This window comes from Aythya ferina (assembly GCF_964211825.1).
Source record: "Aythya ferina genome assembly, chromosome: 4".
Taxonomy (NCBI): Eukaryota; Metazoa; Chordata; class Aves; order Anseriformes; family Anatidae; genus Aythya; species Aythya ferina.
In genome coordinates this window covers 32,168,562-32,195,673 of record NC_140300.1, presented here as the reverse complement: position 1 = coordinate 32,195,673, position 27,112 = coordinate 32,168,562, and the positions used below count along the sequence as shown (strand labels likewise).

Below are 27,112 nucleotides of genomic sequence, written 5' to 3'. Positions count from 1 at the left end.
TGCTATCCAGGAAAGAACTGCTGCACGTGATGGAGTTCACTACTGTGTGGGGAGCCAGCAAGAAGGTGGCTTGAGAGGTTTGTCTATTAAGTGCTTAAAGAAAGCTGTGATCAGCAGCCTTGCGAGATGCTGAGCACATCAGGGTTCAGGGAAAGAGATGTCTGTAGGGACAAATGCTGGAAGGTGGCTGTCTTTTCTCACCTGACCCCAAAGGTGATGATGCTGTTAGCTTAGCGAGCAGAGCCTACGCTCTCCTGACAAGTGCCCTGCTATATCAGAGGTGTCCAAGTGCTTGCAGATGGAAGTAGACAAAAAGTTTGGGTTTTTCTTTGCATCCAGCAACACGTTGTCTGCACGAAACACAACAAAGCCGCAGGTGCTGACAGCGCTGTGAATCAGAAGACAAACAGGGAAAAAGCCTGAGGAAGACCTGGGCTTACTGCTGCTCTGCGCACATGGCAAGCTGCAGCACAGCAGAGCCTCGGAGGGGTTATAAATAAAACACTGAGCAGCTACAGGAAAAAATGGAGTGAGAGTGGAGAGAGGAGGACCACAGGCAATGAAGTAGCCTGTGCTCAAGTGTACGCTTGAAAATTCAGAGGACTTTTTACATGGGTGTCTGTTTTGCTTGCTTTCCAGCAGAAGGATGGCCTGCCTGCCCAGGGGCCGCCTGTGCCCAGGTTGCCTCCAGCAGCAGTCCCTGGCAAATCCACTTGTCCCATGGAGCTTTGCCTGCCACTGCTGTTGCAGAGACCTGGTAGCTGAAAGCCACTCAGGGGTTGTGACCATCTCAGTGTTTCAGGAGGTAAACATATGTCTTTGCTTTTCCAGGGAGAGCAGATGTTCCATCACTTCACTAGCTCTAGGTACAGTTTCATTTCCTTAGTCTGTATTGCACTAGTTTTCCAACTGCATATAAATACCTTACTCATGTCTGCTGATACAGCTAAAACATCATTTTTTTCTGGGTGGTGAGGTCTTAAAAAAAACAAAAAGGTATATTTTTCCTTTTAAGGCTATTTAGGTCATAACAATGATAGTTGCGTTAGTGAGAAATGCCTTAAAAACAGCTATAAACGCAGATCCTGGCTTTTAGATATATATATATATATATTTATTTATTTTTAGAATCAGTTTGTAACAGGCTGGTGAGCACTCCTGCAATAGGCTGCTGGGCACAGAGCCTGGCGTTACGTACCAGGCAGGGGCACTCGCAGCGCTGCTGCGGGACTCGAGGTGGGCGGCTGGGCAAGTTTTCATTGGCACCAACACCCAGCAAGGTCTGAGAAGCGCCTTGCCTTTTTTATGATGCTGGGCAGCAGTAGCTGGGGGATGCGAAAACAGATTGTGTCATGGCTGAGGTCAGTCCCCAGGCAGCGGTGCATGGCAGCTGGAAGGTCGGCTGCGGCTGTTCTGCTGGGGGCTTAGGGGAGCAGGGTGCTGACAAGCAGCGGGAGGGGAGTGCAGGTGACAGCAGTTATGTGCAGGGAGCAATAGGTCTTACTTACCTGATTGTGTTCTCGAGCAGCAGCTGTGTCACCAAGGGCTGCTTAAAAGGGGGCCTCAGCTGCTGGCCATGCAGGTGTTGCACTTGTAGTGAGTGCTGGTGCCTTCAGCTTGGGGCTTGGCTTTTCTGCAAGGCTCTCAGAAAAGTGTACTTCTGAACCGTTTTGGCGATGAGGAAGGGATAAGGTTCTCGACACGGCTGGAGGAATGCGTGCTTCAGGTGAGCATGAGGCTCGTTTGGCAGAAACCCGGGGTCTCCCTGGGTTGTGAGTTACGGAAGTTAAGTTTCTTTGTTGTTGTGTGCCCTGGACCTGTATTTTTTTAGGGAACCAGAGAAAACAGTGTTGCTGAAAAAGGAATGAAATTCTTATGTATTCGGCTCTTGCCTACACAAGCACCCCAAGCAATCTTGTGAAAATGAGCAAAGAAACTAGTTTCTCCATTCACCTGGAAGAACTTGGTGAAACTACCAAGTCAGGTACTTAAAGACACTTTCTAGTCTGTGGGATATGTTTGGTATGGCACAAGGAGCACTGAGCTTCCCACGGCTGAAGAAATTCAAGGGCACTGTGCCATGTGGGCAGGGATGCCAAGAAAGCTGCAAGTACTCGTTGCTGCCCAGCTTCTCTTATCCAGGTGCACAGTGGTGGAAATGTAAAACAAAACAAAAAAACACACAAAAAAACGTCCTCTAGACCAGAGATCTGGAGGCACTTAGAGCATGGCCGGGCTTTGTTGCCTTGCTGAGAGGCTGGGTGAGGAGGAAGGCTTCCCGTGACTCCCTTGCAGGTGGGAAGGGTGGGGAACAGTGGAGGGATGTGCTGGACATTGTGTGCCCTCCCAGACTTGTTTGGGTAGGTTTTCAGGTAACTGTGAGGTGCTTTCAGACAACACATAGTGCTTTTCATCTCAGGATTGCTCATTATTTTAGTACAGACAATACCTGTGCTCTGCTGTTTTAGCAAATCCTGAAACTGGGGGCTGATTTTTGCCCAGAGAGAAGAGTGGACAGCAGAGTAACATTCAAATTTATACTGTTTAATCCAACACTGTTCATAACCTTTTTGGAAGTGCTGCATATCACTTAAAATGCAAAGTGGCATGAAAATTGTGCTATCGCCTTGTGCAGGAGTTTTCTCAGAAATGCAAACATGATTGATGTCTGCAAGCCAGATTTTCTGTAAGGAATGTACCACCCCTTGTTGAATTCTACAGGATCACTTTGTCAAACCCTAAAACACAAATCCATACCAGTCCTGCATCATTAAAACAGAGAGCAAGTGAGCATGGGTGACAGCTCCCAACAGTTTTGCATCAAGAAAGAAACAGTCCCCATAAGTTAGAGGACTGTTGCTGTTCCTCTTCTGCAGCACAAAACCCAGCTTGCTGGGGCAGAACGTGTGGCCACAGACCGCCTCGATGATGCTTGTGGCAGGATGCCCAAAGTAATGTGGCAGCAACAGGGACAGAGCCTGCTATGAGGCTTAACCCAAGGGGCAAAGCAGGTCCAAGGGGTGGAGGCGCCACTGGGCTGGAAGTGCTCAGCTGGGCACAGCAACTGTATGACCACTGAGGCTGTTTTGTGGAGGAGGCAAGCACTGAAAATCAGTTGGCTGTATCATCAGCCCTGAGGCTGCAGCGGGTAATTAAAATACATTAATATGGCTTTAATGATGGGGAAATTAAGATCTTCATTTGAAGGAAGCACTTGATCATGAGGGGATGACCCTGTATTTTAGTAAGGTTTTGTGGAATTAAGCTAGAAACTGTTCTGAGGGCGTGCTGAGGTGCCTGCCGTGCAGGCAAGCAGACAGAAGCTGGAGTTTGAGCCGTGGCCTGCCCTTGGAGGACTCTTCCAGGCAGTCAAAACTCACAGTTCACTTTTTTACTCATAAAGTACATATTTCCCAAAGTGTAATGAAAGCGTAATAAGTAATATTATACTTCAGAACCTGAAGTGCAAGGACAGCCAGTGAATACAGCTTGGTCTTGTTTCTGTTCCTGAATTGCTGTTGAGTATCAAGCCTGCCCTTGCGCACTGTTTCCTAGGAAATTCACTTGTCTTTGCTTCTGGCTGTCAGCCCCTCCAGCTGGTGTTTGTGTTTTGGTTGGACACACATTCAAGCTGGATGCAGAGGGTCCAAGTAAAGATGTCGGTGATTTGGAGATCAGAGGTGGTATTTTAATGGCAACAGCGTCAAGTGCAGCTCTCAGTAGTGGTGTGTTACTTTGCTCTTTACTTTTTTTATTTATTTATTTTTTAAGCCCACTTTTGGTACCGTATTAAAAACTTCAGCAGCAGAGGCCTTATTTTCGCTACCTGGCTTTGCCAAGAAGCATTGCTATGTAGAATGAACAAGAACTGAATACAGAAAGCACTGAGATGTTGACAAAATCAACATTTCTTCGCCATACAAAACATAGGCAGTCTTCTACCGTGCTTTCTAATACCAGAAATATTTTTTGGCCCTGTGGTCACTAGCAGCCCCCTTACCTATGCATGTTTTTTTACGGTGTAATTAGAGGCTTGTGGCAGCCAGTGAGGAAGGCGAGGCAGGCAGCCTTCACAGGGACTCTTCCCTCGTTGTAAAGTGAAGATGGCAAGTTGCTAACAGGGGACCTGTTCCCTGTAATCTCGCCTAATCCCTTTTGTGCATTAGGCTAATACCGACGTCAGGTCAGTGGCGAGTAGCCTGAGGGAAGCAGTGCTGGAGTATTCCCAATGCCAAACTCATTCTAAATGGTGAAAACGTTGCCTTGAAGTTCCCCAACTACTAGGGACGGTAAGCAGTTCAGTGATAATTGCTTCTGTCTACAGCCTGACCCTTGCACGCTGCTCCATCTACCGTGATGAGCTTTTTAATGATCTTTCTCTTTTCCTATTTCAAGGGAATTTCAACGCTGTAGGAGGTCTGTGTCCATTCAAAGGGCCGTCCTGGTGACTTTTGTCTCCGTTCCTTTTATTTACTTGGATCTGGTACAAGTGACGCCTGGCTCCTCAAGTAACAAAATGAATAGCTCACAGGAGAGCCTTGTTAGTCTTTAAATGAAAATAATTGGGTTCTTTTAGCCTATTAGTGCTTAAGAATAGCCTGCTCTAAGTCCATTACCCCTGGGATAAAGGCTGTATTTGCAGCTGAAGGAGCAGCATGTACAACATGACGAGTTGCTAAGGAAAGCAGCTTTCCGAGTCCTCCGCCAAGCCCAGTGAGGTGGCTCGTGGAGCAGGAGAAAGCTGAATGACCCCAAACCACACTCTTGAAATGCTCTTTGCTCCCCAGCTGGCAGTCGGAAAGCACTCCCGTGACAGACGGGGGCTTTCTGGAGTTGCTCTCCTGCCCTCTCTGGTTCAGACCACCAGCACCACAGGACAGGCCGCCTGCTGGGGCCCAGTCTGCGAGGGCAGCGCTTGGAGCAGGCGCTGTAGGCTTTTTTTTTTCAGGCTTTGCCTTGCTGGAGCCTGGAGCTATGGCTGGAAAGTGAACAGGTCCTGACCCTGCGGCCTTGGCTGGCAGTGGGCTTTTCCTGGCTTTGAGAAGTGGGTGGTTAATGGTAAAAATCAAAATGCTGAAACACGACTGCTTTGGCTTGCTCTGATACCAACCATCTTCCTTTGCCATGTATCTTTGTTGTAAAGATGTTGCACAGGACAGCGGAGATCTGGACAGACCAAAACTCCTCTGCCACTAGTGTGATGCTAATAATAATGAGCAGCAGAAGCCCAAAAATCCTGGCGGTGTCCCACCCTTTGCGTGGATCTTGTAGCTGTCTCGGTTTAATAATAGAGAGAAGAATCCCACCAGGCTGATAGTGGCTGTCAGTTGTTTGACTGGCACTCGTATTTAAAAGGCCTCTTGGCCAGAGATGTGTTCAGCCTCGTCTGTATGTTAGGAGCAGCTGTGTGTCAGCGTGCACTGAAGCTCAGTTGGGAGGGCTGTGCGTCGAATAGCAAGCAGGAGCATTTGGAGGCTTTGCTGCCTGCATTGCTTTTCCTGGATGATTAAGCAGTTTGCGTTTGGAAGTAATTTTCTTTCTCCTAAATTCTTCTCAGCACCTGCTGCTTGTTAATCTTTGCATAAATGAGAACACGAGCCCTTATCTTACGCTCAGGAGGGGGGTCATCAAATGGTAGCAAAAATGTGCGTTTGAAAATGGGCAGCTACTTGATCCCACGGAGTGGAGTAATACCACATTGGTTGGTCTTCTCACCTTTAAAGGAGAGAAGCAAATAAAACTTAGCCTGGAGCGATCCTGGACAGAAACTCTCCTTTGGAGAAGGAAAGGAGGTGGTGTAGAGATGAGGTTCCTCATTCAGAGCTGTGGAAAGGTTCTCTTTTGTCCTTGTGCTGAGCGTGTTTGGGGGCAGATCTCTTCAGCAGGGCTCCAGCAGCGTGTTGTGGCAGCAGAAATGATGGGTCCAAGCCTCTCATGAGTACCTCTGCTGGCGCAGGCAGACAGTGATGCTGAACCAAGGGCTTGGCACCTCGGGAACAAGGCTCTCAGTGCCTCTCGCCATGGGAGTGGTTTTTCATAAATCTGCATAAAATAAAAATCTATATATTTTTTTCCCCACAAATGCTGAATTGTAGGTGAACCCCATCCAACTTGGAAATCATGCTGGGAGTGTTGGTGTCCCTCGTGGGCTCCTGCATGGCATGGTCAGAAGCATCGTCAGGAACTGCCCTCTCTGCTCCCTGCATCCGTCTGGCCGCACTGGGGGAGTAACCCCGATGGTTTCCTGTACTTCCTTGACAGCACTGTGTTAAAATGTAAAAATGATCAGAATTGGAGTAGGAAACTAATGAAGAGAGCAGCAAAGTCATAGCTACGAGATAATGATGATTGTCAAAATCTGTGCTAATGTTTTACAGCTTAATGTGATCGATGTAACAGTTGAAACAGCAGCCTCGAACAGGATGCTTCTGTGAACAAGATGATTTATCTCAGCAAATGCATTCACATAAATGTTTTAAAACAAAAGGACAGATAAATCTGTCTGGAGCCCACACATGGTAGAGCTGCCAAACCTGCCACCTGTTAAAGATTTTAATGACCTGTTCTGTATTTAATGGAAAAAGTCAAATTAATGCTGTCATTAGCCTTTGCTGAGACTTCCCTCATCTCAGGAGCTGGGAGGTAGCATTTAGCACATGCCTCTCAGTGGAGCAGCTCTGCCCTTCTAATTAAACAGCAGCAAGCTGGCAAAGTGAGTGTGGTGGGTGCTGTAAGAAGGGCTTGGGGCTCTTCTGTGGCTGCAGGAGAAGGGCTCACCCGTGCCTCCTGGGGGCAGCCTGTTGTAAGAGAGAATGAAGAGGCTTCTGCAGCACTGCAGACACAAGACGAGTGCCCAGGGAAGTATTGGATCCCTTGAGAGTCTGCAGAAGATTTACATGCTGTTTTTTTTTTTTTTTTTTTTTTGCTATTTTGTTTTACCATTGGCAAGTTAAATGTGTGTTGTAAGGGCCTTAGGTTGCCATCTCAGGTTTTGGAGATGTTTATTGTGAAGAACATAGGATAATGGATTCTAGTGTGAATCCCCACTCTTTTCCATCCAGTATAGGGGACGCTTAGTTCCTTGTTTGTCCTTTGCTGCCTGTGATTTCTCAGCCAGGCATGCTTTCCACATCTGACACTCAGGTGCAGTTAAGTTAGGCAGTGACTAGGCCAAAGCTGTCTGGTGTTGCAGAAGGGATGTAAGGCAGGAAGGTGCTGTAAAAAGTCAAAGCCAGGAGGACAGGAGATGGAATAGGAAGGGAGAAAGCTGTCCACAGAGTTGCGTGGTACTTGGGGAAACTTGGCTGGAGCATGCTCAGAGCTTTTAAAGACAAACAGGGATTGTTGAGAAGACGATGACTGGGAGAGAGGTGGACAGTGGGCATAATTCAAGTTCTTGAGGTTTTGACTGACACAAGACAACTGCTCTCTGCTCACATCAGAGCTGATGCAGTCGCATTGCAGTGTTCATTTGGCAAAGTCAGTGTCTGTGTTTCCTCATGAGCTTGTCCTGTCTGTGAGGACTGGCTCAGTGCGTGTCCCTCAGCAGCAGGGCTGTTGGTGTTAGCCTGGGGATTCCTCGTGCCTGATGTCAGAAATGGGCTCCTGCCATTTGTGTGGGGATTGGGCCTGGGCAATAATAGCTGTTAGTCAGCAGTGCAGGGCTTGCAAAACTGAACCCTTAAAGTAAGATATTAAAGCCTCATTAAGTACCTTCTCTGTATATTTCCCCTTCAAGACATTTTGCAGGAGCTTTTTCCCAAGGGCTCAAATGTGAGATGGGAATTGCGGAGCTTTCCCATGGGTCTTCTGGCTGACCACTAGCTCCCATCAGACACAACCAGGTGGCATTTTTCACAAGCAACCTCTGCATTTGGGATGCCCACTCCCCTTTCCTTACAGCATCCTAATCGCTACCTTGCTCTCCCGTGATGATCCCTTTCTCCAGCTGCAGTCAGAATGCTCAGACGGCCGATATGAGCTGTTTTTTGTTCTTGGCCAGTGGAAAGGACCCTTTCCAGCAACAGCTTGAGGCAGGGAACCATCCGGTGGCCAGAGGACTGCTGGTTGTTTGCCAGAAAATCTGCTGTTTGCTTTCTGTTCACCCGCTGTGGGAGCTTTGTCTTGGCCTCTCCGCTGACATAAATTGTGGTTCGTCCTCCCTGTTGGTGAGGGATATTGCAGTCTGTCTCGCAGACTTCCATGGTCATTTATATTTTGGTAACTTATTAAAATAGCAACGTGGAATCTAAGCTATTTCTATGAATACAGCATGGAGCAGAGCAGCTGCTGCAGCGCAATTAATTACGCTGGCCTCCAGTCACCCCAAACCCATTTTTACCCAAGTCAGTCTGGCACTTGGCGAGGTCCCCCAGCGGGGCTGTAGAAAGCTTGCCACACTCCCGGAGGGAAGCAGATTAGCCACGTTTCGGTGCTTAAATACCTAAAGCCACAGTAACCCCCTGTATGGCCAACTGTGTTGGGCTACTGTGGTCCCTGGGTGCGCTGCTTGCCCTGCAGCAGCTCCCGCTTCACTTGATATTGTGCAAGTGTGTTTCAATTGATAGGTACTTCTCTAGTGTCTCTTGTGCCCAAGAGCCTAGTGTTTAGAAGACCACCTTATATTTGTCTAAAACGTCTGCTTTCCATGGCAAATTCACGATGTTGAAGAACCATGCCAGTGTTTCATGCACTTGTGTTCATCCAGTAATGAAGTTTGCTCTAGTTAATAAATTTACTTTTAATCAGCCAAAATTGTCTGCTTAATATTTAAGCTGCATATTAAAAATGTTTAAGGATACTTTTCAAAACCAAAATACTTGGAGAAAGGAACAACTAGGTCTCACGTCAAAGCTGTAGAAATGTGAGATCTGGCTCAGGTATAAAGATGAGAAACTACCTGAGAAGTCCAGTTCTCAATTAGAAAAGGTGTCCTAGAACGGAAGAAACAGGCTAGTATGCTTTGAATTCAATAAAAATAACAGAAAAAACCTATACCATACACAAATTGTACAGCTGGAGAAGCAACCTGTAATTAGCAAATGGGGTTTTCTGTTGGCGTTAATTGTTCAGGTAGCTCAGAAGACCCCAGGCTCCTGGAGATGGGCTCACTGCTAATGAGCAGTGCTGCTAATGAGTGTCCTCCCTTAGACAAGTGCCTTACGCCAGCTGCCCAGAAGCCAAGTGGGATGTGTAAATGTTTCTGTGGTATTTGCAGTGCAGTAGTATTTCTAAGCTGTGCTCGTAAGCATTTATTACCTAGACAAAATATAAACAGCACATAGATACTAAAACAACAAGCCATGAAGGCATTAAAAAACCTGCAAGAGATGTATAACCCTTGCTGTTAAGCCCTACTATTTTTTCACATGAAAGTGCAGTTCATTCTTTAATGAAAAAGTGAACGACGGTGACTTTATAGGATCAACTCCCCTGGAATGTGCTTGCTAGCTGAAAGCAGACAAGAACATTTGCAGAGGAAAGAGGAGAATCAGTCAGTGGAAGCATCTGCCACTTCTCTGACCACGTGCTGAGAAAGTCGTGTCTGCAATTGGCAGGTCCCCGGCAGCAGCGGGAACCTCTGCTACTGACTGGCCTGGGGACGCCGTGCCTGCTAGCAGGGTGCTTGGCAGCATGCAACTGCCTTGGGAAGGAGCTGCGTGGGGTGGAATCCTACGGGCTTTCACTGCTCACATTCAGCATGGAAATCCAGAAGACAAACGCAATCCAAACAGCCTCAGGTCATCCCTTGTCTCCAGATGAGAACAGTTAAGGATTGCTGATAAGTATGTGCTTTCACCTGCTTCTGAAGCACTTTGGTGCTGAAGAGCCTGCAGTTCAGCTCTTGACTGTTTCATGTTCTGTTCACATGGGACTTAGGGAACAGAGGTGGTTGCCTTTAAGCAAGTGACAGCCAAATGAGGTTTCTTCTGAAAGAAGGCAGCAGGTGAACCTGAACAGGTCCAGGCTGAGGCTGCTGTGGTTCAGAGGGGATTGTCCCTGCTCTTTGTTGCCACCCTGGAGGACAGAAGACAGTATTTGTCACTGATAATTAGTTATCTGGTGCCTTTTATGGTGTGCCAGGTCTTGCCAGTCTGCTCTGAAAGGCCTCTGTAATGATGCACCTATTGCTTTTCTGCATTGTTTTTTGAGAAGGTATTGCAGTTAGTATTTCTACGGATTCTTACACTGTTTTCCCCCTAAATTAGTCCTCCCACAGTGTGAAAGCATAATTGGTATGAGTCCCAGCAAAGCAGTTGATTATCATTAGTATTCTGGTAATTTGAAATGTTTTTCTTTCCATCACGGACTCGATCCTGATTCTTTCATTCAGCCATGGGTGTTTAGCCAAGGAAAGAGTATACATTATATTGGCGTTACCTTGGAGGTAAGGCAGCTGCATGCAGTGACTACTGGTTCCCCACCTTTTCAAAACAAGGTAAGAACCAAGATGGAGTAGACAGTTCAGTTTTAGGGCCCTGTTTTTTTTTTTTTTTCTTTTTTTTTTTTTTTCTCCTTCCTGCCTCTGAATCCTCTTGAAAAATGTTTAGTTCAATATTTAATGACTGACTTGGTTTTTCACCCGTTCAATCATACATGCTGCATTATATCTCTGCCACTGTTTCTGTCAAGGCTGTCACCAGAGAGCTCTGTGTATAAACGCGAGGCTGTACTTGAAACTGTCTGCTGCCAAATACCATCCTTTCAGGCAACAAATGCATTGTTGAGGCCCAGATATTCTCCGGACTACGAGTCAGTAAATTTTCATTGCAAAAGGTCTGTAAGACATGTTCCCCAGCATTCTGATGCAATAAAAAGCATTGTGCTGTATTGGCTCTTTTCTTTGGTGGTCTCTCTCTCTCTCTCTCTCTCTCTCTCTCTCTTTATATATATATATAATAATTTATATATATATATATATATAAAAGAGAGAATTGTTATATCTAATAAGCTAAATTTCTGCTTGGAAGGAGGATATTCTAGAGGTAAGATTGATCCATAATTGCCTCTGTCCTCTACAGTAATTCCTTAATGCCCAGTCATATCGTTACCTATTGAGCAAAACCTAATGAAACTTATTTTTATCAAAACTTTCACACATGGATCTAATTAGGTGCTCCCATTGGCGTTGCTCATGAATTTTCTCACCCCAGTGCCTCACACCCTTCTGTGATGAGCTTGGGAAAGAAGAGGAGAAGGAGGAGCAGAGTTTGTCACAGAAGCTGCTGACATTTAGGTGAATATGCTCATTCCCTAGGGAGAAGCCAGGAGAGCAGGGGTAACACAGGGGTGTTAAAGCTTCACAAGGTGCCACAGAAAATCATCCTTGGATGGAAAAGCTGCTTCATGGGGATTCAAGAGTCCCTTAGAATAGCAGGCAGAATGGAGGGGTGGGAGGGCAGTGTGTTAAGGTTTCCTTTCACCAGGAAGGTAGTGGTTAGTGCTGAGAAATAGATGTAGGAAGAGAAAAAGCTTGTAATAATTTCAGATGGAGTCAGGAGATGGTCATTCTTCTTGCTTTCCCTTACTGGAGAGAAAAAATCCAGAGGCATACAATGTGTGAGCCTCTGCTTTTAGGGAAGCAGAGTCTTCTGTGGCGTTACAGCTTAATTTGGTGTCACCTTGCTTTCTCTTGGGGAACAAAAAGGAGTTTAGTTGTTTTATTAGTGGCTGCTCAAGCCAAGATTGTTTTATTCTATGGGCAAGAACTGTATGTTGGGCAGAGAGGTGCTGAACCATAAAGCAATGTATTTAAAGCAGCAGAGAAATGTACAGGATCTTTACAGATACCCTAATTGTGTTGTAGGGAAATGGACAGCTCTCTCTGTAAGGTCAGGATACATATTTTGGTGCTTGTTATGTGTGGTATTAACTTCTGTGGAAGTGAATTTGGTTCTTGATTAGAAAATTAAGCAAAAACTTAGACTTTAACCTTTTCTTAAGGAAAGGTCCCCTTTATAGTTCTCTGTAGGGAATTTCTGGGAACTAAACAGCAACTCTCATTCTTCCACGGAAACAAACCGGAGTAATGTGTTAATGTAGTGGGAGGAGAAAATGTCAAATGCAATGGAATTTATGCCAGAAAAACTTATACTATCTATTGACCCCATTTTATTCAACCAACTCTATTTCTTCTGCAGCTTGTCTGCGTTCCTGGTGTGTTACATCCCCCTCCTCAGCATGCCTCTAGCACAGCAGCATTTCTTTGTCTCTCGCGTTGCATGCTGCACAAGTACGGCCAGCTACAAAACTGCAAGCTGGTGGCTGCATTACCTGCAGTCCATTGAGCCAGAGGTCCGTTTACTTAGCTGGCATTAAGACCATCATACTTCAGTGCAGAACGTCTGGCTCCTTCATTCTTACGGCAATTAGGTCTGTTGTGACTGCTGTTGTTCCTGTTGTCATACTGTTTGTTGTTCTGTGCGCCAGGAAACCAGACATGCTGTGCATTGTGCAGTGCAAGTCCTGTACGGTTCATATCGAGCAAAACCTCTTTCCATTACGCAGTGTTTGGCAAAGGGACTGAAAACCCTATACAGAGCTACTTCCCCTGTGCAGTGGAGAAATGCTCCGAAGCTGCCCCAGTGCCTTGCTGGGTCGAGCAGCGAGCGAGCTTGTGGTCGAAACCTTTTGGGCTCGGTGGTGGTGACTGCCCGCCTGTCTCTCAGTGCTCACACCAAATGAGCTGATCTGTGAGGGCAGGGAAAAAAACGTTGGAAACTTTTGCTGCCAAAGCAACACAGGCACTTCTGCAATGTGGTTAACCAAGCTGCAGCGGCAAACAGAGGAAGAAGCCTTGTGAAGATCCTCCGAGTCCACTGCAACGGCATGAAGGTAGCAGAAAACTCCTGGGAAGCTTCCCACAAAACAAAACACACAGAAGGAAACACAGCACTTGGTTGCAAGAGGAAAGGGGATGTAGTAATCTGTGATAAATCTTGTTGACAGAAGTTGGAAGGGTGAGGAGAACACCTGATAGGAGTGACTGCTGATAATGTGGACTTGAAGTAGCTTTCTGTAAGGGCTGGCAGGACAAGCTGGCAGGAAGCAGGCAGACTGGTTGAGCCTTGTAGAAGTGGGTTAGCATAAATGCCAGAAACACATCTGGGCAAGAAAGCAGTTCATTTCCTCATGTATCAACATGCTTTTTGAGTAAAATCCCTCCAGATGTATAGAAGATCAGGTATTTGTAGTCAGCAACTTGGAGGGCATGGGAACTCCTTGTCCCATCAGGTTCCCTGGGACCACTGGAGTCCCTCTTGGACATGGGTGATGAGTGTGGGGTAAAATCTCCCAGGTGAGGCTGTAGTACTGTGATCCAAAGCCAAAGTAGGCTTAAGTCATTCCTGCTGCACTGCAGTATTTTGGCAAGCACATCCTTAAGTGGGCCTTCAGTTAGAGGCTGAGTATATGCAGATCTTAAACTTTCTTGAAAATTCTTTTAATCTACATGCAACATAAAACCAAGCTTCAACTAGTTGAAGCTTTGTAGCTTTGACAGCCCACGGTCTTCCACATATGTGTTTAGAAAAACATATGTATGTATTTTACATGCTTCGATGTTTCCAATAGTAGTCTTAAAAATACTAAAATATATTACCAATTGAGAGCATGTTTTCTTTTTAAATAACAGCAGTGTTGTGTATGGTGTTACTGAGATCACTTCAAATAAATGTAGCTGCCATGTGGGATTTAGGCTTTGCATTTTAGTAGGGGAAGTAAGTTTCATCTGTAGAACAAAAGAGCTGAAGTTACAAATATTATGACTGTTTTGTTCTTAGGTTCTTAAAAGTCTGTTGCTATGACAGCTCACTGTGAAGTAAATATTGAAAGGATTGTACATCAAAGAATCAGAAAGCATCACATTGTAATGAGACTGCGTGCGTACAGCTAATGAATTCACAGCCAATTTAAGTGCAGTTTTCATTTACTGTCTCATAAATTGATTCTAGGTTACAGTGCTGTAGGCTAGGTCTCCTTAATTTTGTGTTTTTTTGTTTAATTGAATAACATGGTGTGTAATTATCGTAAGTATGTTTATGTATTCATCAACACAAGCTCCTGAGCCACTGAAATTTGCTCCAGAGCGAAGACTCTGTTGTGCTCATCCCATGATGCATGCAGAGCTTTTCTCGATTAAAAACATTTCAAGCTGGAAATTACAATGGGCAGCAAAATTATGCCTGTCATAATGGTTTATGGCATGTGACATAAAGTACGTGTCGTTAACAGTGCTTTTTAAAGTTACACATTCTTTGGGTTAATTTTTCTATTTGGTTTTGCCTTCTCTGTGGTGAGAAGGCTGCCTCATGGTCCCTGTCCTCTTTCCACCAGTTGGCAGTCCTGCTCTTAGTGTAGGTCATAGCAGCGAATGCATCAAACCAACCCCTTGTGTCTCAGATAAGTGTCCCCTGCAGCACACTGAGGCGTGAGTGGTACAAAAATCTGTGTGGTATTAAAAGCCTAACAGAAGGGTGGAGAAAAAAAAAAAAAGTTAAAGCCATTACTGAACGCCTTTGTTAATTAAGGTGTTCTATGATGTTGGCTTTTTGGATAATGCCTCCTCAGTCTTGCTTTGGAAATCAGCTGGCCAGGAGCAATGACACGCATTCATGTATGCTGCTGCCAAAAAGAGAAAAAAGGAAGCATTTGTCTATCCAAAGTCAGGTAGCAGTTTTGATCCCCTATTTGATGTTTTTTTCCTTAGGGTACCATCTTTCTGCCTGGCAACAGAGTAATTGAGCACCCCTGCAATGAAGAAAGTCCAGGGAAGTTCCTTTTTGAAGTTGTTCCAGGTAGGACATTCTGCTCCTTGTACAAACTGTTTGCACTTGTATTCTTGGTGACGAATGGCCACATCTGTTTGGCCAGAACAGAAGCTGAAGGTGATTAATCATTCAATTTAAGGAAAAAAAAATTGGTTAATTTGTTAATACTCTGATTCATGTATTTTTTTTTCACTTACCTCTGGGCAGCATAGGAAAACAACGTGTTTTTATTTGTCACTGTAAAGTATGATTGCTTTGGAGCCAGGTGGCATCAGGTGGAATACAGGTGGTACAAGTGTATTGTGCAATTATTTCAGATGGTATTGGGTGTCACAAAATGGTGCTTCTACTGGCAATGAAGGGATCAGTTACTTGGCAGCAACAGGTTCTCAGTGTAGCCTGTGGTCTGATGGCACTGGTAGCAGCACCTAGCATTGCTACCCTGTCCCTGGGGGTGGATAACAACACTGAGCATTGCTGCTTTGAAACCTAAACTTGTTTTTAGCATGGCTTTTCTTGCTCATGTTTTTCTGGGAGTGGGTTTGTCTAAAGAACATTGCCCTGCCAACTGAGTGGTACTCCTTCCTGCCTGTATTACTGGAGTGATTTGATAAGTGTCTCCACATCTGGTTAGCCCACTGTGTTTATTCAATATATTCTCTTAATCCCCATGTTACCTTCCAGTGTACTTTCCCATTATGGCTATTTAAAAGGATGGATTGTGGATAATGTTTATTGAAATCGATCTCTGTGCTCTTGCTCTTAAACCAAGTGGATGTGAACTTAAAAAATTGTCATGACGAATATGTGGAGATTTTGATATATTGTGAAGTGCAAGAAATAGGAAATACACTTCCAAGTTAAGGAGGCCACTCACTCATCAGGTAAGGAGGAGCAGAGCAAAGTGGAATTTGCAGCCGCAGCTCAACACAGAGTGCCTTTTGTTTTGTACATAGTAAGGAATCCAACTATGACAGCTACGTGCTGTAAGGGGTAAGTATGTGAAGAAAGCGAGCATGGTATCTGCTTTTGAGGTTTCCTTAATGCTCACCCCAGCTTGAATCGATCACATTTTTAAGTTTTTCCCTGTGTTCTCTATCTTACTTGTTGTTCAAAGTACCAAGGTAAACCTGTTAACTTTACAAGCCTGGGGTCGACTCTAATCTTGATTCCGCTGAGAAGTGTTGAGAGGCACTGAGCTTGGTGCTGTTGCACCCACTCCCCCTGAAGGACAGTGTTAGGGGAGAAGCAGCCTCTGTTTCTGCTGCAGCTGGAAGGCACTGCTGAAGAAATGCTAGCTGTGCATCTGGCTGATAACAGGGTGGTAGGAAACAGTATGGGGTTATGGCTACAGCAGCCACATACTTTGAAGGCAGGCCCTTCTGTGCATCTTGAAGCACCTTCTGATGTGCTGAAGTTGTGTGTGAAGCTGTCCCAAGCAGCACCGATTCCCCTGGCATGTGCAGAGCACATTTGGAGGCCGGGCCTTGCCAGTGAGTTGGAATGGCTGTTTGTTGCCTACACTGCAGAAAGCTTCTGGAAAACACTGTGTTTTTTCCTGTTCTTGAGGTGCTGGGACACTGTTAAGCTTCAGGCATCACCTGTGTTGCTTCCTTTCCCATAATTGACTGCTCTTCCCTGGTTTTTGGAGTGCCAGCAGCTCTCAGGACATTTCCTGCCAGCCTGAACTGTTAAGTGCCCAATGTGGTGAAGATAAGAGAGGGTTCCTACCTATCTGGGTTTGTTAGCTTGCTTTTCATTCTGAGTATGAGGTTTTGAAAGTGTTTAATGTAGGAGTGCTATATTTACTGCTTGCCCTCTGGTAATGACTCTGCGGCTGTAGTGACACTGGAGCAGTTGTCCTGGGGAGATACTGTGCCATGGGGTCACGACAAAAATTTACGTCTTCAGCAGCTCCAAATAAAACTGAGACACAGACCGATCAGGAAGGCATCCTAGTGCCCATGGAAGCATTGTCAGCTGTATGTTAAGCAGAAACAAAGTGAGTTTCCTCCTGCTGTTGTGTCACCCTTACTGCTACAGGCAAGCACTGTCAGTGCTTCGTAAGGGAGCTGCTTGTCACCAGGGTGCTCCTGGGGACGTTGGTTGTAGAGGTAGATGGCAACAATGGGATGTGGTTTCATAGATATAACTAAGAAAAATATATTGTAGCCAACATTCTCTTTAGCATTTCTCAACTTTTGTGTAAGAAAACAGCTACGTAGAAACGAGATCTACTTGCAAGGATTTTTCTTTTGTCAGCCTAGCTGAACCTCGTGTTAAATGCATGGCACTAAGGCTCCCTCTCTTCTTGGAATGATGCTTTATAATCCCAAAGGCAGCAGTGACAAGTCCTCTTTTTGTCTATCACATCAGTGGGTGGCCAGAAAACTTGTGTGTGTGTTTGTTTATTGGAAATACATGCAAATCATTTTGGGAATGCATGTGGGAGTTGGTTTGTGCTATGAAACTAATTCTCTTTGTACGGCCGTCTGTGAAGATGAATGAAAGAGATGTATGTGTGGAGACAAATGCCTTCTAGTTTTGTTGGTGCTGTAATTAAAATACAGATGCTTGAATTTGCATTTTCAAAACATTCTGTTCATTCCTTAAGCCGTGACATTATTTAACGCTTGATTTTTATTTTTTTTCCCCCCTGAACTGATGAAGATACTCTACAGGAATGGAACTATCTCCTGTACAGCGTGGGGCCAGGCTGCTCTGCTGTGCTGGCGTTTTCTGCACCGGAGTCGGTGTGACCGCCAGGTGATTAATGACTGGGGTTATTAACAGCCTCCCTAGCGCTCAGGGGAGTGTTTCATTTCAGTTGTTGTGGTGGCTGCTGAGCAGGGATTAAATAGTGACTGGGTGGGATGGAAATGAGAAGTCCCTGTTGTCTTCAGAAAGGGGCTTTGTGGAACCTGAAGTACTGCAGTCCAGCACCAGTGTCTCTGAACTCCTTGCTGCTTGGGTAGGGCTGAGCTACCAAGTCACTTGATGGGGAACAAATGAGAAAATCGGCATCTGTATTAAAGCAACTTCAGTGAAAAATCCTTCCAGTTTATATGCTGCCATAGTAATGTTTCTGAAGATGCAACAACTTGCATGCCCCTCAAATTTTCTTTTGTGGCTGAAAATTATTTTTGTGCTTAGATCTCAAGGGTTACTCAGCTGTTCTGCAGGAGCTGTAATATGGCAGGGAAGTTGCTTGGCTCTGCTGCTGCTTCTCTCTGGACCTGTAGTTCTGCTGATCTCGTGTCTGCACAGCTCCAGGGCTGTCTCCCTACCCCCAGAACATGGGGGTAGGCCTTTCTTGAGCCGTCGATGGTGGGGACTGCAGAGAGCAGGAATTACCTCAGCGCTGTCCACTCTGCATGCTCACAGGTTGGTTTGTCAGGCCCAAGAGCTGTGGACAGGAAAAGAGGCTGGGAAGTGCTGCTGGAGAATTGCACTGCTCCTGTTCCCATGTGTGGGTTCTGCACGAACATCTTTTCAGGAGGCAGCTACTCTGTGACGATGGGCAGCGAAAGCATCGCTTCTGTGGTGCAAAGTGAAATCAGGCCAGATGGATTGCCCCAGTGACACAGCTTCAGCTGCTTCGAGAGGAAAGAAACGCTGGATATAAATCTAAATAGGACATGCTTAAAATATTTAAGCTACTTCCTGAATGCTTTATCTGGACAGAGTGTTAAACAAAAGTGGTTTCTCCAGACTGCCACACACCAGCCTGTCTCAGGACTCACTGTGGCACTCCAGCAGTGTGTGTCTCTGATGCTGATCAAACAATTGGGTGCTGTTACATCTCAGCTTCCCTCGTAAGAATAATTTTCAGGTAACTTAGGGGTAGGTTTTGCAGATCAGTGCTAGGAAAGTGCTCCTAGATGCTGTCATGGAGAGTGCCCTACTGAGCAGTTTTATATTATTTCGGAGGACTTGAGTTGCTGCTGCTCCCAGCCTGCCAGAGCTGCTTGCTGCTCTCTTCTGGCTTGAGGTTCCTGCGCTCAGCTTTCCCAGAACAGTGAGCAGCACTTCATCAGTTTTCTAGGCTGGCCGAATGGACTTGTGAAGTCTTGGAATACAGAGCACTTCGCCAGAGCCCATGGCTTTATTAGAGAATTTCTACAAGGAAGTGAAATATTAATCCTCAGAACTTTGAAATCATTAAAATGATTTTTTTATTAGTCAGAAAAAAAGGTGTCCACAGGCCTTTTTCTTTCTTTCTGTCATCTTCTTTTTTAATTGCATACCATCTGGCAAATGGAGTTTCCCGCAGACTGACTGTTCTGGTAGGGAGCATGAAGTGGGTTTGAGTTTTTTTTTTTTTTTTTTTTTTTTTTTAGGGTCCTTTACATAAAAGGATGGGATATAAATTATTTTGCTTCTACTGCTGCAGCAGGCTTTCCTTCCTCAAAACTAATGATATTTGTTCCCAGTTCCAAAGGACAGGGCTATTCCACTCTTGTGGCAGAGCCATTTTATTTTTAATTCAGCTGAGATGCCGTAGGTCTGTGCACTGATGGCAGGGATCTGGAGGGAGCTGGTTTCTGTCTGTACATGTCACTCTGATTCCACTGCTGCCAAACAGGCCCTTGAGCCTCTGCCAGCATGTCGTGAGGTTTCGGAAGATAAACGGCTGCCAATGCGTTGTAAGTTATTAAAAACCCTCCAGTTCCCTGTTGATACACAGTGCTTGGCACAGAAACCCTCTTAGAATTTCATCGTGGGTTCTTGAGCATCTGAAACGGGAAGGCTGCAGAATGAGGGAATTTGTGCCACCTGGAGATGGGTAGAGGTTTCCATCAGGGGCCCGTCGGGGTCTGGAGTATCTGGATTTCCCAAGTTCACTTGTGTACCTCTAGCAGGAAAAAAAAAGTCAAAACAGGATTTAAATACGAATGCTTTTTTTGGTCATACAAGTGATTTTTTTTTTATTTTTTTTTTCTCTCCCATATATCTTAACACTGATTATTAATTAACGGGATTGTCTTAATTGGTTGAGCTACAATGCATGGTCTCTCAGTGTTTTGGAAGCACCATACAGTTTCATTCTGTAATGTGTGCAAGAACAATGCTGATCTTCAGATGCTAAGTGCTGCTTCCAAACCTACTGCTGCTGTTTTTAAGATGTGCTGCTGTTTTTAAGACACTTGCTTTGACTTGTTGTATCCCATAAATACGTTCTGCAGACTCTGTTTCAGTGCCATTCTCTTCTGCTATCAGTGCTTCGTGGTCCTAGAGGTCATGGCACAGCATGGTTTCTGCAGGACTTCTGAGGGTTGTCTTGATGCAGAAGCACTGAACAGGCCAGATGGTTAGGTGACACGTTGCAACATGACTGACAAAATTCAATCTCAAATCTAAGGGATGGAAACACTTTAGAAAGTTTTGAACCCCCATGATTGGAAGATGAGCTGTTTGCTTTCCATAAGGACTTAAACTTGAGAGAAATAAGGGGTGAGAGCTCTCTGCATAATGTTCTCTCTCAGAAGTAAATGCCGTGTCTGAGGTGAGGATACGTCCCTGCATACTGCAAGTAGCTTTTCTGGAGGATTAACAGAGTGTTAGAAATGCAGTGCACTGAGCAAATTCCCTTCTTTGGGCCTCAGGAGAAAAGTGTTGGTGTACAGAGCAGTTTCCCACCCCATTGAGAAGGGGGAAAAATGAAAAAAGCCTTTCCATAGCATGCACACCCACTAGCACTGAGATGCTCTCATGCAGATGCTGTGTTCCATTCACCCTAAGCATGGCTAACCAACAATTGATTCCCTTCTCTGTAGCACATAAAACCCAAAGGCTGTGTATAAAACCAGTCGGCTTTGGCTTGCTCCCTGCGCTGAATTCCTGTCTCCTCCTGGTATGACCCTGGTGGATTTAATTGGCGCTGCCACGAAGATGAATGCCTCCCCCTGCACGCTCTGACAGCCAGCAGTGCCTCTTCATGAGTTGTCAGCAGCACAGGACCTCAAGGGCATTGCTGATACTGCCGGCTGAACTAATTGTGCCTCTGATATCTTCTGGAGGGAGCAGCCAGGCTGTTTAATCAAACGGGCACCAGCTTCACTGCCCAGAGGAATCTCTATAGCAGTGTACTGCGCTAGCGCAGCCGTGAGCACTGTTTTCTTCCCCGTGGAGGTCTCCTGAATGAGGTGCTGGCCTTATTAGTGCAGTGCTTTCTCAGAATCCCAGATATGTGCTCTGTAGGGAGCCACCTTGCTGTGTGCCGACGGGGTGGCATGCTCTGTCTTGCTCTCGGCCTGCAAAGGAAGCTGTACTAAACCCCACCTGCTTTTTTAAGCGACCCTTGGAAATGCGTGGAGTCAGTGAGCCACAGAAAGGGAGCTGCCTACAGGCTGATGGTGTTGGCACCGGGGGAAAGTGCTCTTCTCTGTCCTGAGCAGCAGTCATTGCGATGCTCAGATACTTGAGCTTTCTGAGAAATAAAACTCAAACCCTCCCAATTCCTGTAGCTCTGTGAAATGAGGTGCAGGTCATGCCATCAAGCTTCTGCACTGCTGTCATAAAACCTGCTAATTTCAAGCTCAGTTCCCTACAGGTCAATGCATAAAATAAACTTTTTTAGCTATTTTTTTCCCCTACATTTGTTGTCATGACTACTGAGGAACACTGGGGGAAGGCACTGAGCTGATACCTGATTTTTGTCCCAGGTTCAGCAGTGACTGGCTTGGTGACATTGTACCAAGTCCCTACTTTGTTGTACCCGTGTGTCCACGTGGCTTTGAGGTGACACCTGCAAGAAGTAACATCCTTGCACATTAATGATGTTCTAGAAATGTAAATCTGAACTAATGGTAAAAATAAAGTTTTTGTGTCGTTTTTCTGGGAAGTTAGGAGGAGACGAAAGGCAAGGACTGTGATACATATTTGCTGCATCATGTGAGTAGTTTCACTCCCTCTCTTTCATATGGAAGATCCTTGCATGATGTTCCACCTTCTTGCATTTGGAAGATGTAATCCCTTTTTCTGGTAAAACTCCAGCACTCATAGCTAACACAGAAGAGTCTGAAATATATGATTTAATTACCAATCTCTACTGAAATACAGAAAAATTAATCCATAGATTTTGTGGTCAGCCTTAAAAATAAGCTAGTAGAAATCAGGGTGGTTTAGTTCACCTGCTTTTAAAACCATAGGAACTAAATCTAGATGCAAGAGGTATTTTGAACCCTTGTCTAAATGTCTTCTCTGAAGCATGCAGTATGTGCAGAACAGGCACGTTACCTGCACTCATATGGCTTGGCTGTGTGACTGAAGCCTCTGAAACATGAGCCATCAGAAATCTGAGTAAATGACGCCTGCTATCACAATCCCTTTATTTCATCTTTGTGAATGAGTACAGAGTAGAGGCTGAAAGTGTGTGTATCTACAACACTAGCAGTACTACTGCCTGCTTTCTGAACACCAGTGCCTTGCCAAGGTCTCTTTGAGAGCAGGTGGTGGATGAAGTGCTTGTGGAAACTCCCGAACACATGCAGCTTTCATTGACCTTCCTGCAAAGCAATGCCACTTTATTTTCAATCATCTGTTCTCAATGGCATTAATTTCAGGTGGCAGAGTACTGCATGGCTGCTCTGCACGTGTGCAGATTGTTCGCATCACTATGCCTTGAGTGAAACGTGGGATATGAAATTGAAGTTAAAAAAATCGATGTTCAGTTGCTGCTTCTACTTCAGAAGCAGAGTGCTTATACTTAGCCCTGCTCAACACCTGATGCAAGTGACCTGATGTGCTTGTTTCACAGGTGAGGTTAGCCGTGCTGATAATTTTGACACGCTTCTTTCTCTGTGTGACCCACTGGTATCACTCTGGATGTTGTCTGCTACTTAGAAGAGTCTGGGACACCTTCAAAAGCCATGTAGCGTAGAACAAACTTACCAGTCAGGTTTGTGGTACGTGTCTTCCACCATCAGTATACCTGGGTATGGGATTTGCTCGTAGGGGGGAAGGGGTAGCTCATATCACAGAAGTTGTGCCCGAGGACACTTCTTATTTCTACTCAATTTTAAAAGGTGCAATGGTGATGAATTTCAGCACCTCAGCGCTGTAGCTGGCACTTGAGCTTGACCAGAAATGGCTCTTGGTAGCACTTTGTGGGGCTGAAGGTATTTTAGGCCCCAGCTCTGTGGTTTGAATGTGTTGTGAAGGTACAGCAGAGATTCAGAAATCTCTGTGTTGTGGTCATTAACTATGTGCCATGGATACACCTTTGTACTTGCCAGCACAAAACTATGTGTTGTGATACTTCTGGGCTTTCCAGGTGTGTCAAGGCAAACCTTATGTCTCAAAAGAAACACCATTACTTGTGTCTCCATAACTAATTTATTATTTTTTTTATGGTTCATTCATGTCCCTCTAGTGGTGGCAGCAAAAAGTCCAGTGAAGTGATAGACGCATCTGTGTTGAACACTCTGTGCAGGGCTTCCACCTTTACCTTGTTTCACGTCAGCAGTATGCAGAAGATACAGCTTGAGACTTACGTTTCCAAAAAATGGTGTGAAGTGGAAAGGAAAGGTGGTGCTAGGAAAAATCGGAGGCAGAAGAGGCAAAATAGTAGGGTCTGTATCCTCCAAATGGTAATGCCTAGCACCTAGCTTATCTGAGCAGAAATGGGCTTGTTTTCCTGAAGTTTCCTGATCTTAAAGCAAGTTTGCTTCTTGTTTTCTCATGTGCTTGGACGTTGCTGCCTGATCTCATTCCCCGTCCTGTGGCTGTAAGAGCCTCGGAGGTCTGGTCTTCATCCAGTCCTTCTGCAGGCTGTTTTTGTCTTCCCTCTGTCCCACTGCTGGTGCTTGGGAAACCCTGATTGCTATTTAAATAAGACAGTTCTTTCTTGCCTTTTAGCTGTGTGTTAGAGAAGTGGAACAAAATTTGAAGCCTGCGGTGAGTGCAAGGCCCTTGCTAGTCTTAGTTTATTGAGTCCAGCTGTCAGATCTAAGGCTGAAGAGCAGAACTTCCACCTCGCAGCTGCCGGTTTGAGTTTATTCATGTACTGGTACTTGGTGTTGATTTGCTGTGCAGGGTGGTGAAAGCCATGCTAGCCTGACACATTCCTTCTGACAGCAGAGGGGAACCTTTCTCTGGGACAGGAGCAGCTCCACACAGGATGCTGTGTTGTCTGTCCTCTGCAGGCCCAGCTTGAGCTGCTGCCCAGATCTTCTTCTGTGCTGTATTTCAGATCACCACGATATGAAGTGAGTGGTTAGCTTTTGTTTTCTGGCAGAAATTCTGAGGAGGAGCATGTGATTGATGCGTGCCTGTGAAGAGAGAGCTTCAAATGGTAAGCCCAAGGTCAACTGTCAGGTCTTAATGAAGCCTGATGTGATGATCAGCGCAGGAATAGTGTCGAGGAGCAGCACTGGATGGTGTTAAGTCGACTTCTGCTTCAGACTGAGCAGGCTTTGCAGAGGGAGGAGGTGAGGACTGCTCTCGAGGCAGCATCCCAAGAAGACCCGCTCTGTAAAGGGCTCCTTTCAGGGGCAATTAGGGAAAATGTGACAGCCTCGTGTGTCAGCAGGGAGAAGGGAAGCACCCGGGGAAGGCTGATCTTTGCCGTGTGCCAACTGCGGCGGGGCCTGTGGGGAAGATGCCATCTGCTACCGCTTGGCACGGCTCGGTTGGAGCACAGAGCGTGTCATTGTCCTCGACCTCGGCAAGAGGAGCTGGCGCCGAGCCCGTGGGTGCTGCCCCCGGGAAGGGACACCGTGGCCACAACACGGCAGCAGCGTGGGCACTGCGGAAGAGGGACGGGGAGCCTCGGGCACGGCGGGGTGTTGCTCAGAAGTTTTGTGCTTGGCTGGGAGTGAGTGCGTCCTACGTGCCTGGGGGCTGTCCCCAGGCTCCCAGACCGTGGTGGAGTAGCGGGCCTGTCAAGGGCAGTGACACCAGTAGCACTTCTAGAAATGTTCAAGGGTAAGAACAGGAGGTTTGTGCGGCCTGATGAGGAAGAGCTGGCTCCGTGGAGACCTTGCTGGACCTGGACATGATGAGCTGAACTGGGGATGGCTTCCTCCAGGACGGAGCACTGCAGCCCTGGGCCTTGCGCTTTGTGCTGCAGGTCGCTGCCATCTCTAATGTCACTTTGCTTCCTGGGGGCAGAAGAGAGGAGCATGGTTCTCAGCAAAAAGCTTGGGCACAGTGCTGAAGCCACGTAGAGCTTCGCTCAGCATCGTGAACAAAATGATGCATGAGGGGGGGGACGGGGACAGTACTTCATGCTGCAGGCAAGCTAAACCCAAAACTCAAGGTCTGGGAGACCAGAGTGGTTGGAGCTGAGGAGAATGAATAATGGAAAGAAATGCTGGGCTACCAAAAAGACATGTGAAACAAGCGTTTGCCCTGGAGGAAATGAAATAATTTGGGCTGCACCCTTCTCATTTCCTTATCAATGGAAAGTCGAGTCAAGCTGTGATAAACAGCAGAAGAACCACCACAGTATAAATGACTTTTTGCAGCGCTGGAGAGGAAAGCTTGCAAAATGGTGAAGGAGAACCCCGGCAGGATGAGCAGCCTGCAATTTATTATGGGCCCGTGATGGATAAAAGCACACTTAGCTTCCATCTGTTCTGTTTTGGATGATGGCTCCAGAGAGGTCATGGCTTTGGCAGTGACGGATATTTGAAACCAAGGCCATTTTTAGCTGTTCCAAAATGTTTTCCTACTCTCTTTGTTGGACATCCATTTCTCTGAGTGATACGTTCTGCCAGATGCACTGCAGGTGCTGGTTAGCTGCAAGCATTGGTTAATGCGAGGCTCTCCTCCCTGTTTCCTCCTCTTCCACTGCTGAGCTTGCCACAGCAGGGAAGGGGAGGATAATAGGTAGATATTTTGGCACACTTCAGGTAGGTTTACTTTTGCTTTCCTGGAAAGGAAATTCCGGAAACTCTGTCCTAACTGAAACCAGGACAAACATATGCATAATTTTCTTGTGTTTTGTAACTGTGAAGTATTATACAGAGTGAGTGCAGCTTGAGTAATAAAGAACCCAGATGTCCATCTACACTGTGATATGAGAAAGGGATTACTGACCAATGCAGTGTGTTCCCTATGACGGCTGAGCTGCAAACATCTCTTTTTTACGTTTGTGCTACCTCGCAAACAAAAGCAGGCATCCAAGTGTGCCTTTTATAATTCTACTTTAATTAAAAATGAAGTGGGAGTACAGGAAGCCATGCCCCAGGCATAGTGGTAGCACTCAGCAGCAATTCTGAATGAGAGGAAAGCAGCACGGGCGGTCAGAGAGACCAGGGTGCCGCCTGGGGAAGTTGTCACAACAGCAGGAGCTGGGACGAGGGACAAGCGTGGCTTTCCCCAGAGGTTTGTTCTTTCTGCGTGTACCAAGTGGCACTTGTTATGGATCCATGTTTTGCACAAATGAGTGCAGATCCACCTACTGTGGTTCCATGGTAATCATCGTAGATTTCTTTTCTGACACTGAACCAGGATTTATGTAAAATGCTGTAATTCCTATGTTTGCTCTGAATGCAGATTTGGGGTTCTCCTTTAAAATCCTTGACAAAGGTCAGTTAGACATCAGTGCAAGAAAACCGATTTAAAGAATCCCCAAAGGTTTTTTACATGCCAGTCCTTTTCAAGCCATGCTGTTTGGCTGAGAAGTGGTATCTTGTACAGAAGGTGCCATAGTATGCATACGTGTGTATGCTGATTTATTGTGTTTTGGGTACAGCTTTGTCCATGCATGCAGATGGTGGGAGAAGAAAAATGTGAAATTCATTATCCACTTGACAGTGCTTTTGATCTCATGGGACTCCTACGTACCTCCATGATAAAACCACGCTTCAAATAGGTTTGGCAGAGCGTGTCAACACCACCGCTGGGATAACGTAGGTTTAATGTCCTCAGAATACCATTAAGTACTGTTAGATCTGCAGCTTTTTTTTTTTTTTTTTTTTTTTTTTTATGCATCAGCTCTTTTAATTCCTTTTCTGTTTTGACAGCATCAATTACATATCAACACGTTATTTAAAATAAATAGATGGGGAGTACTCCCTTGCAAATGCCCTGAAGATCCAGTTGTGTTCATAAGTTACCTTGCTCTGACAAAGGCTGGGGAGAGTTTTAATAAGGCTTTTATTCCATAGTAATTAAATAATGTCTGACTGATGACACCATAACTCAACAGATTAAATTGCAGTGTGGAAATGTGGAATGTGTCCCGTGGAGATGCACGTCAGTAATGAGAAGAGCTGGGTGGTATGTGACACCCCCTCAGACCGTGTCAGCCCTGGGTAAAGCGGCTGGGCTGTGGAGTCTGAGAGTGGGGCAGCCATGTGTAACGTGTTGTTTGAGGTGTGTTACGTTTCTTGGGC

At 45.8% G+C, this 27,112-nt stretch overlaps 1 protein-coding gene across 8 annotated transcripts in view; it reads left to right on the top strand.

Annotated features, from left to right (window-relative positions):
• Window positions 1-27,112, top strand: part of ARHGAP24 (Rho GTPase activating protein 24) — a 165,127-nt gene that overhangs the window by 34,129 nt on the left and 103,886 nt on the right. For 7 of the 8 annotated variants that reach the window (XM_084518687.1, XM_084518680.1, XM_084518686.1 and 4 more), the window contains one exon: window positions 14,708-14,795. In XM_084518687.1, the coding sequence (XP_084374813.1) occupies window positions 14,708-14,795 (88 nt within the window). Of the gene's footprint in view, window positions 1-1,575; window positions 1,727-14,707; window positions 14,796-27,112 lie in introns of those variants that run through there. The other variant, XM_084518689.1, reaches the window with a different exon arrangement.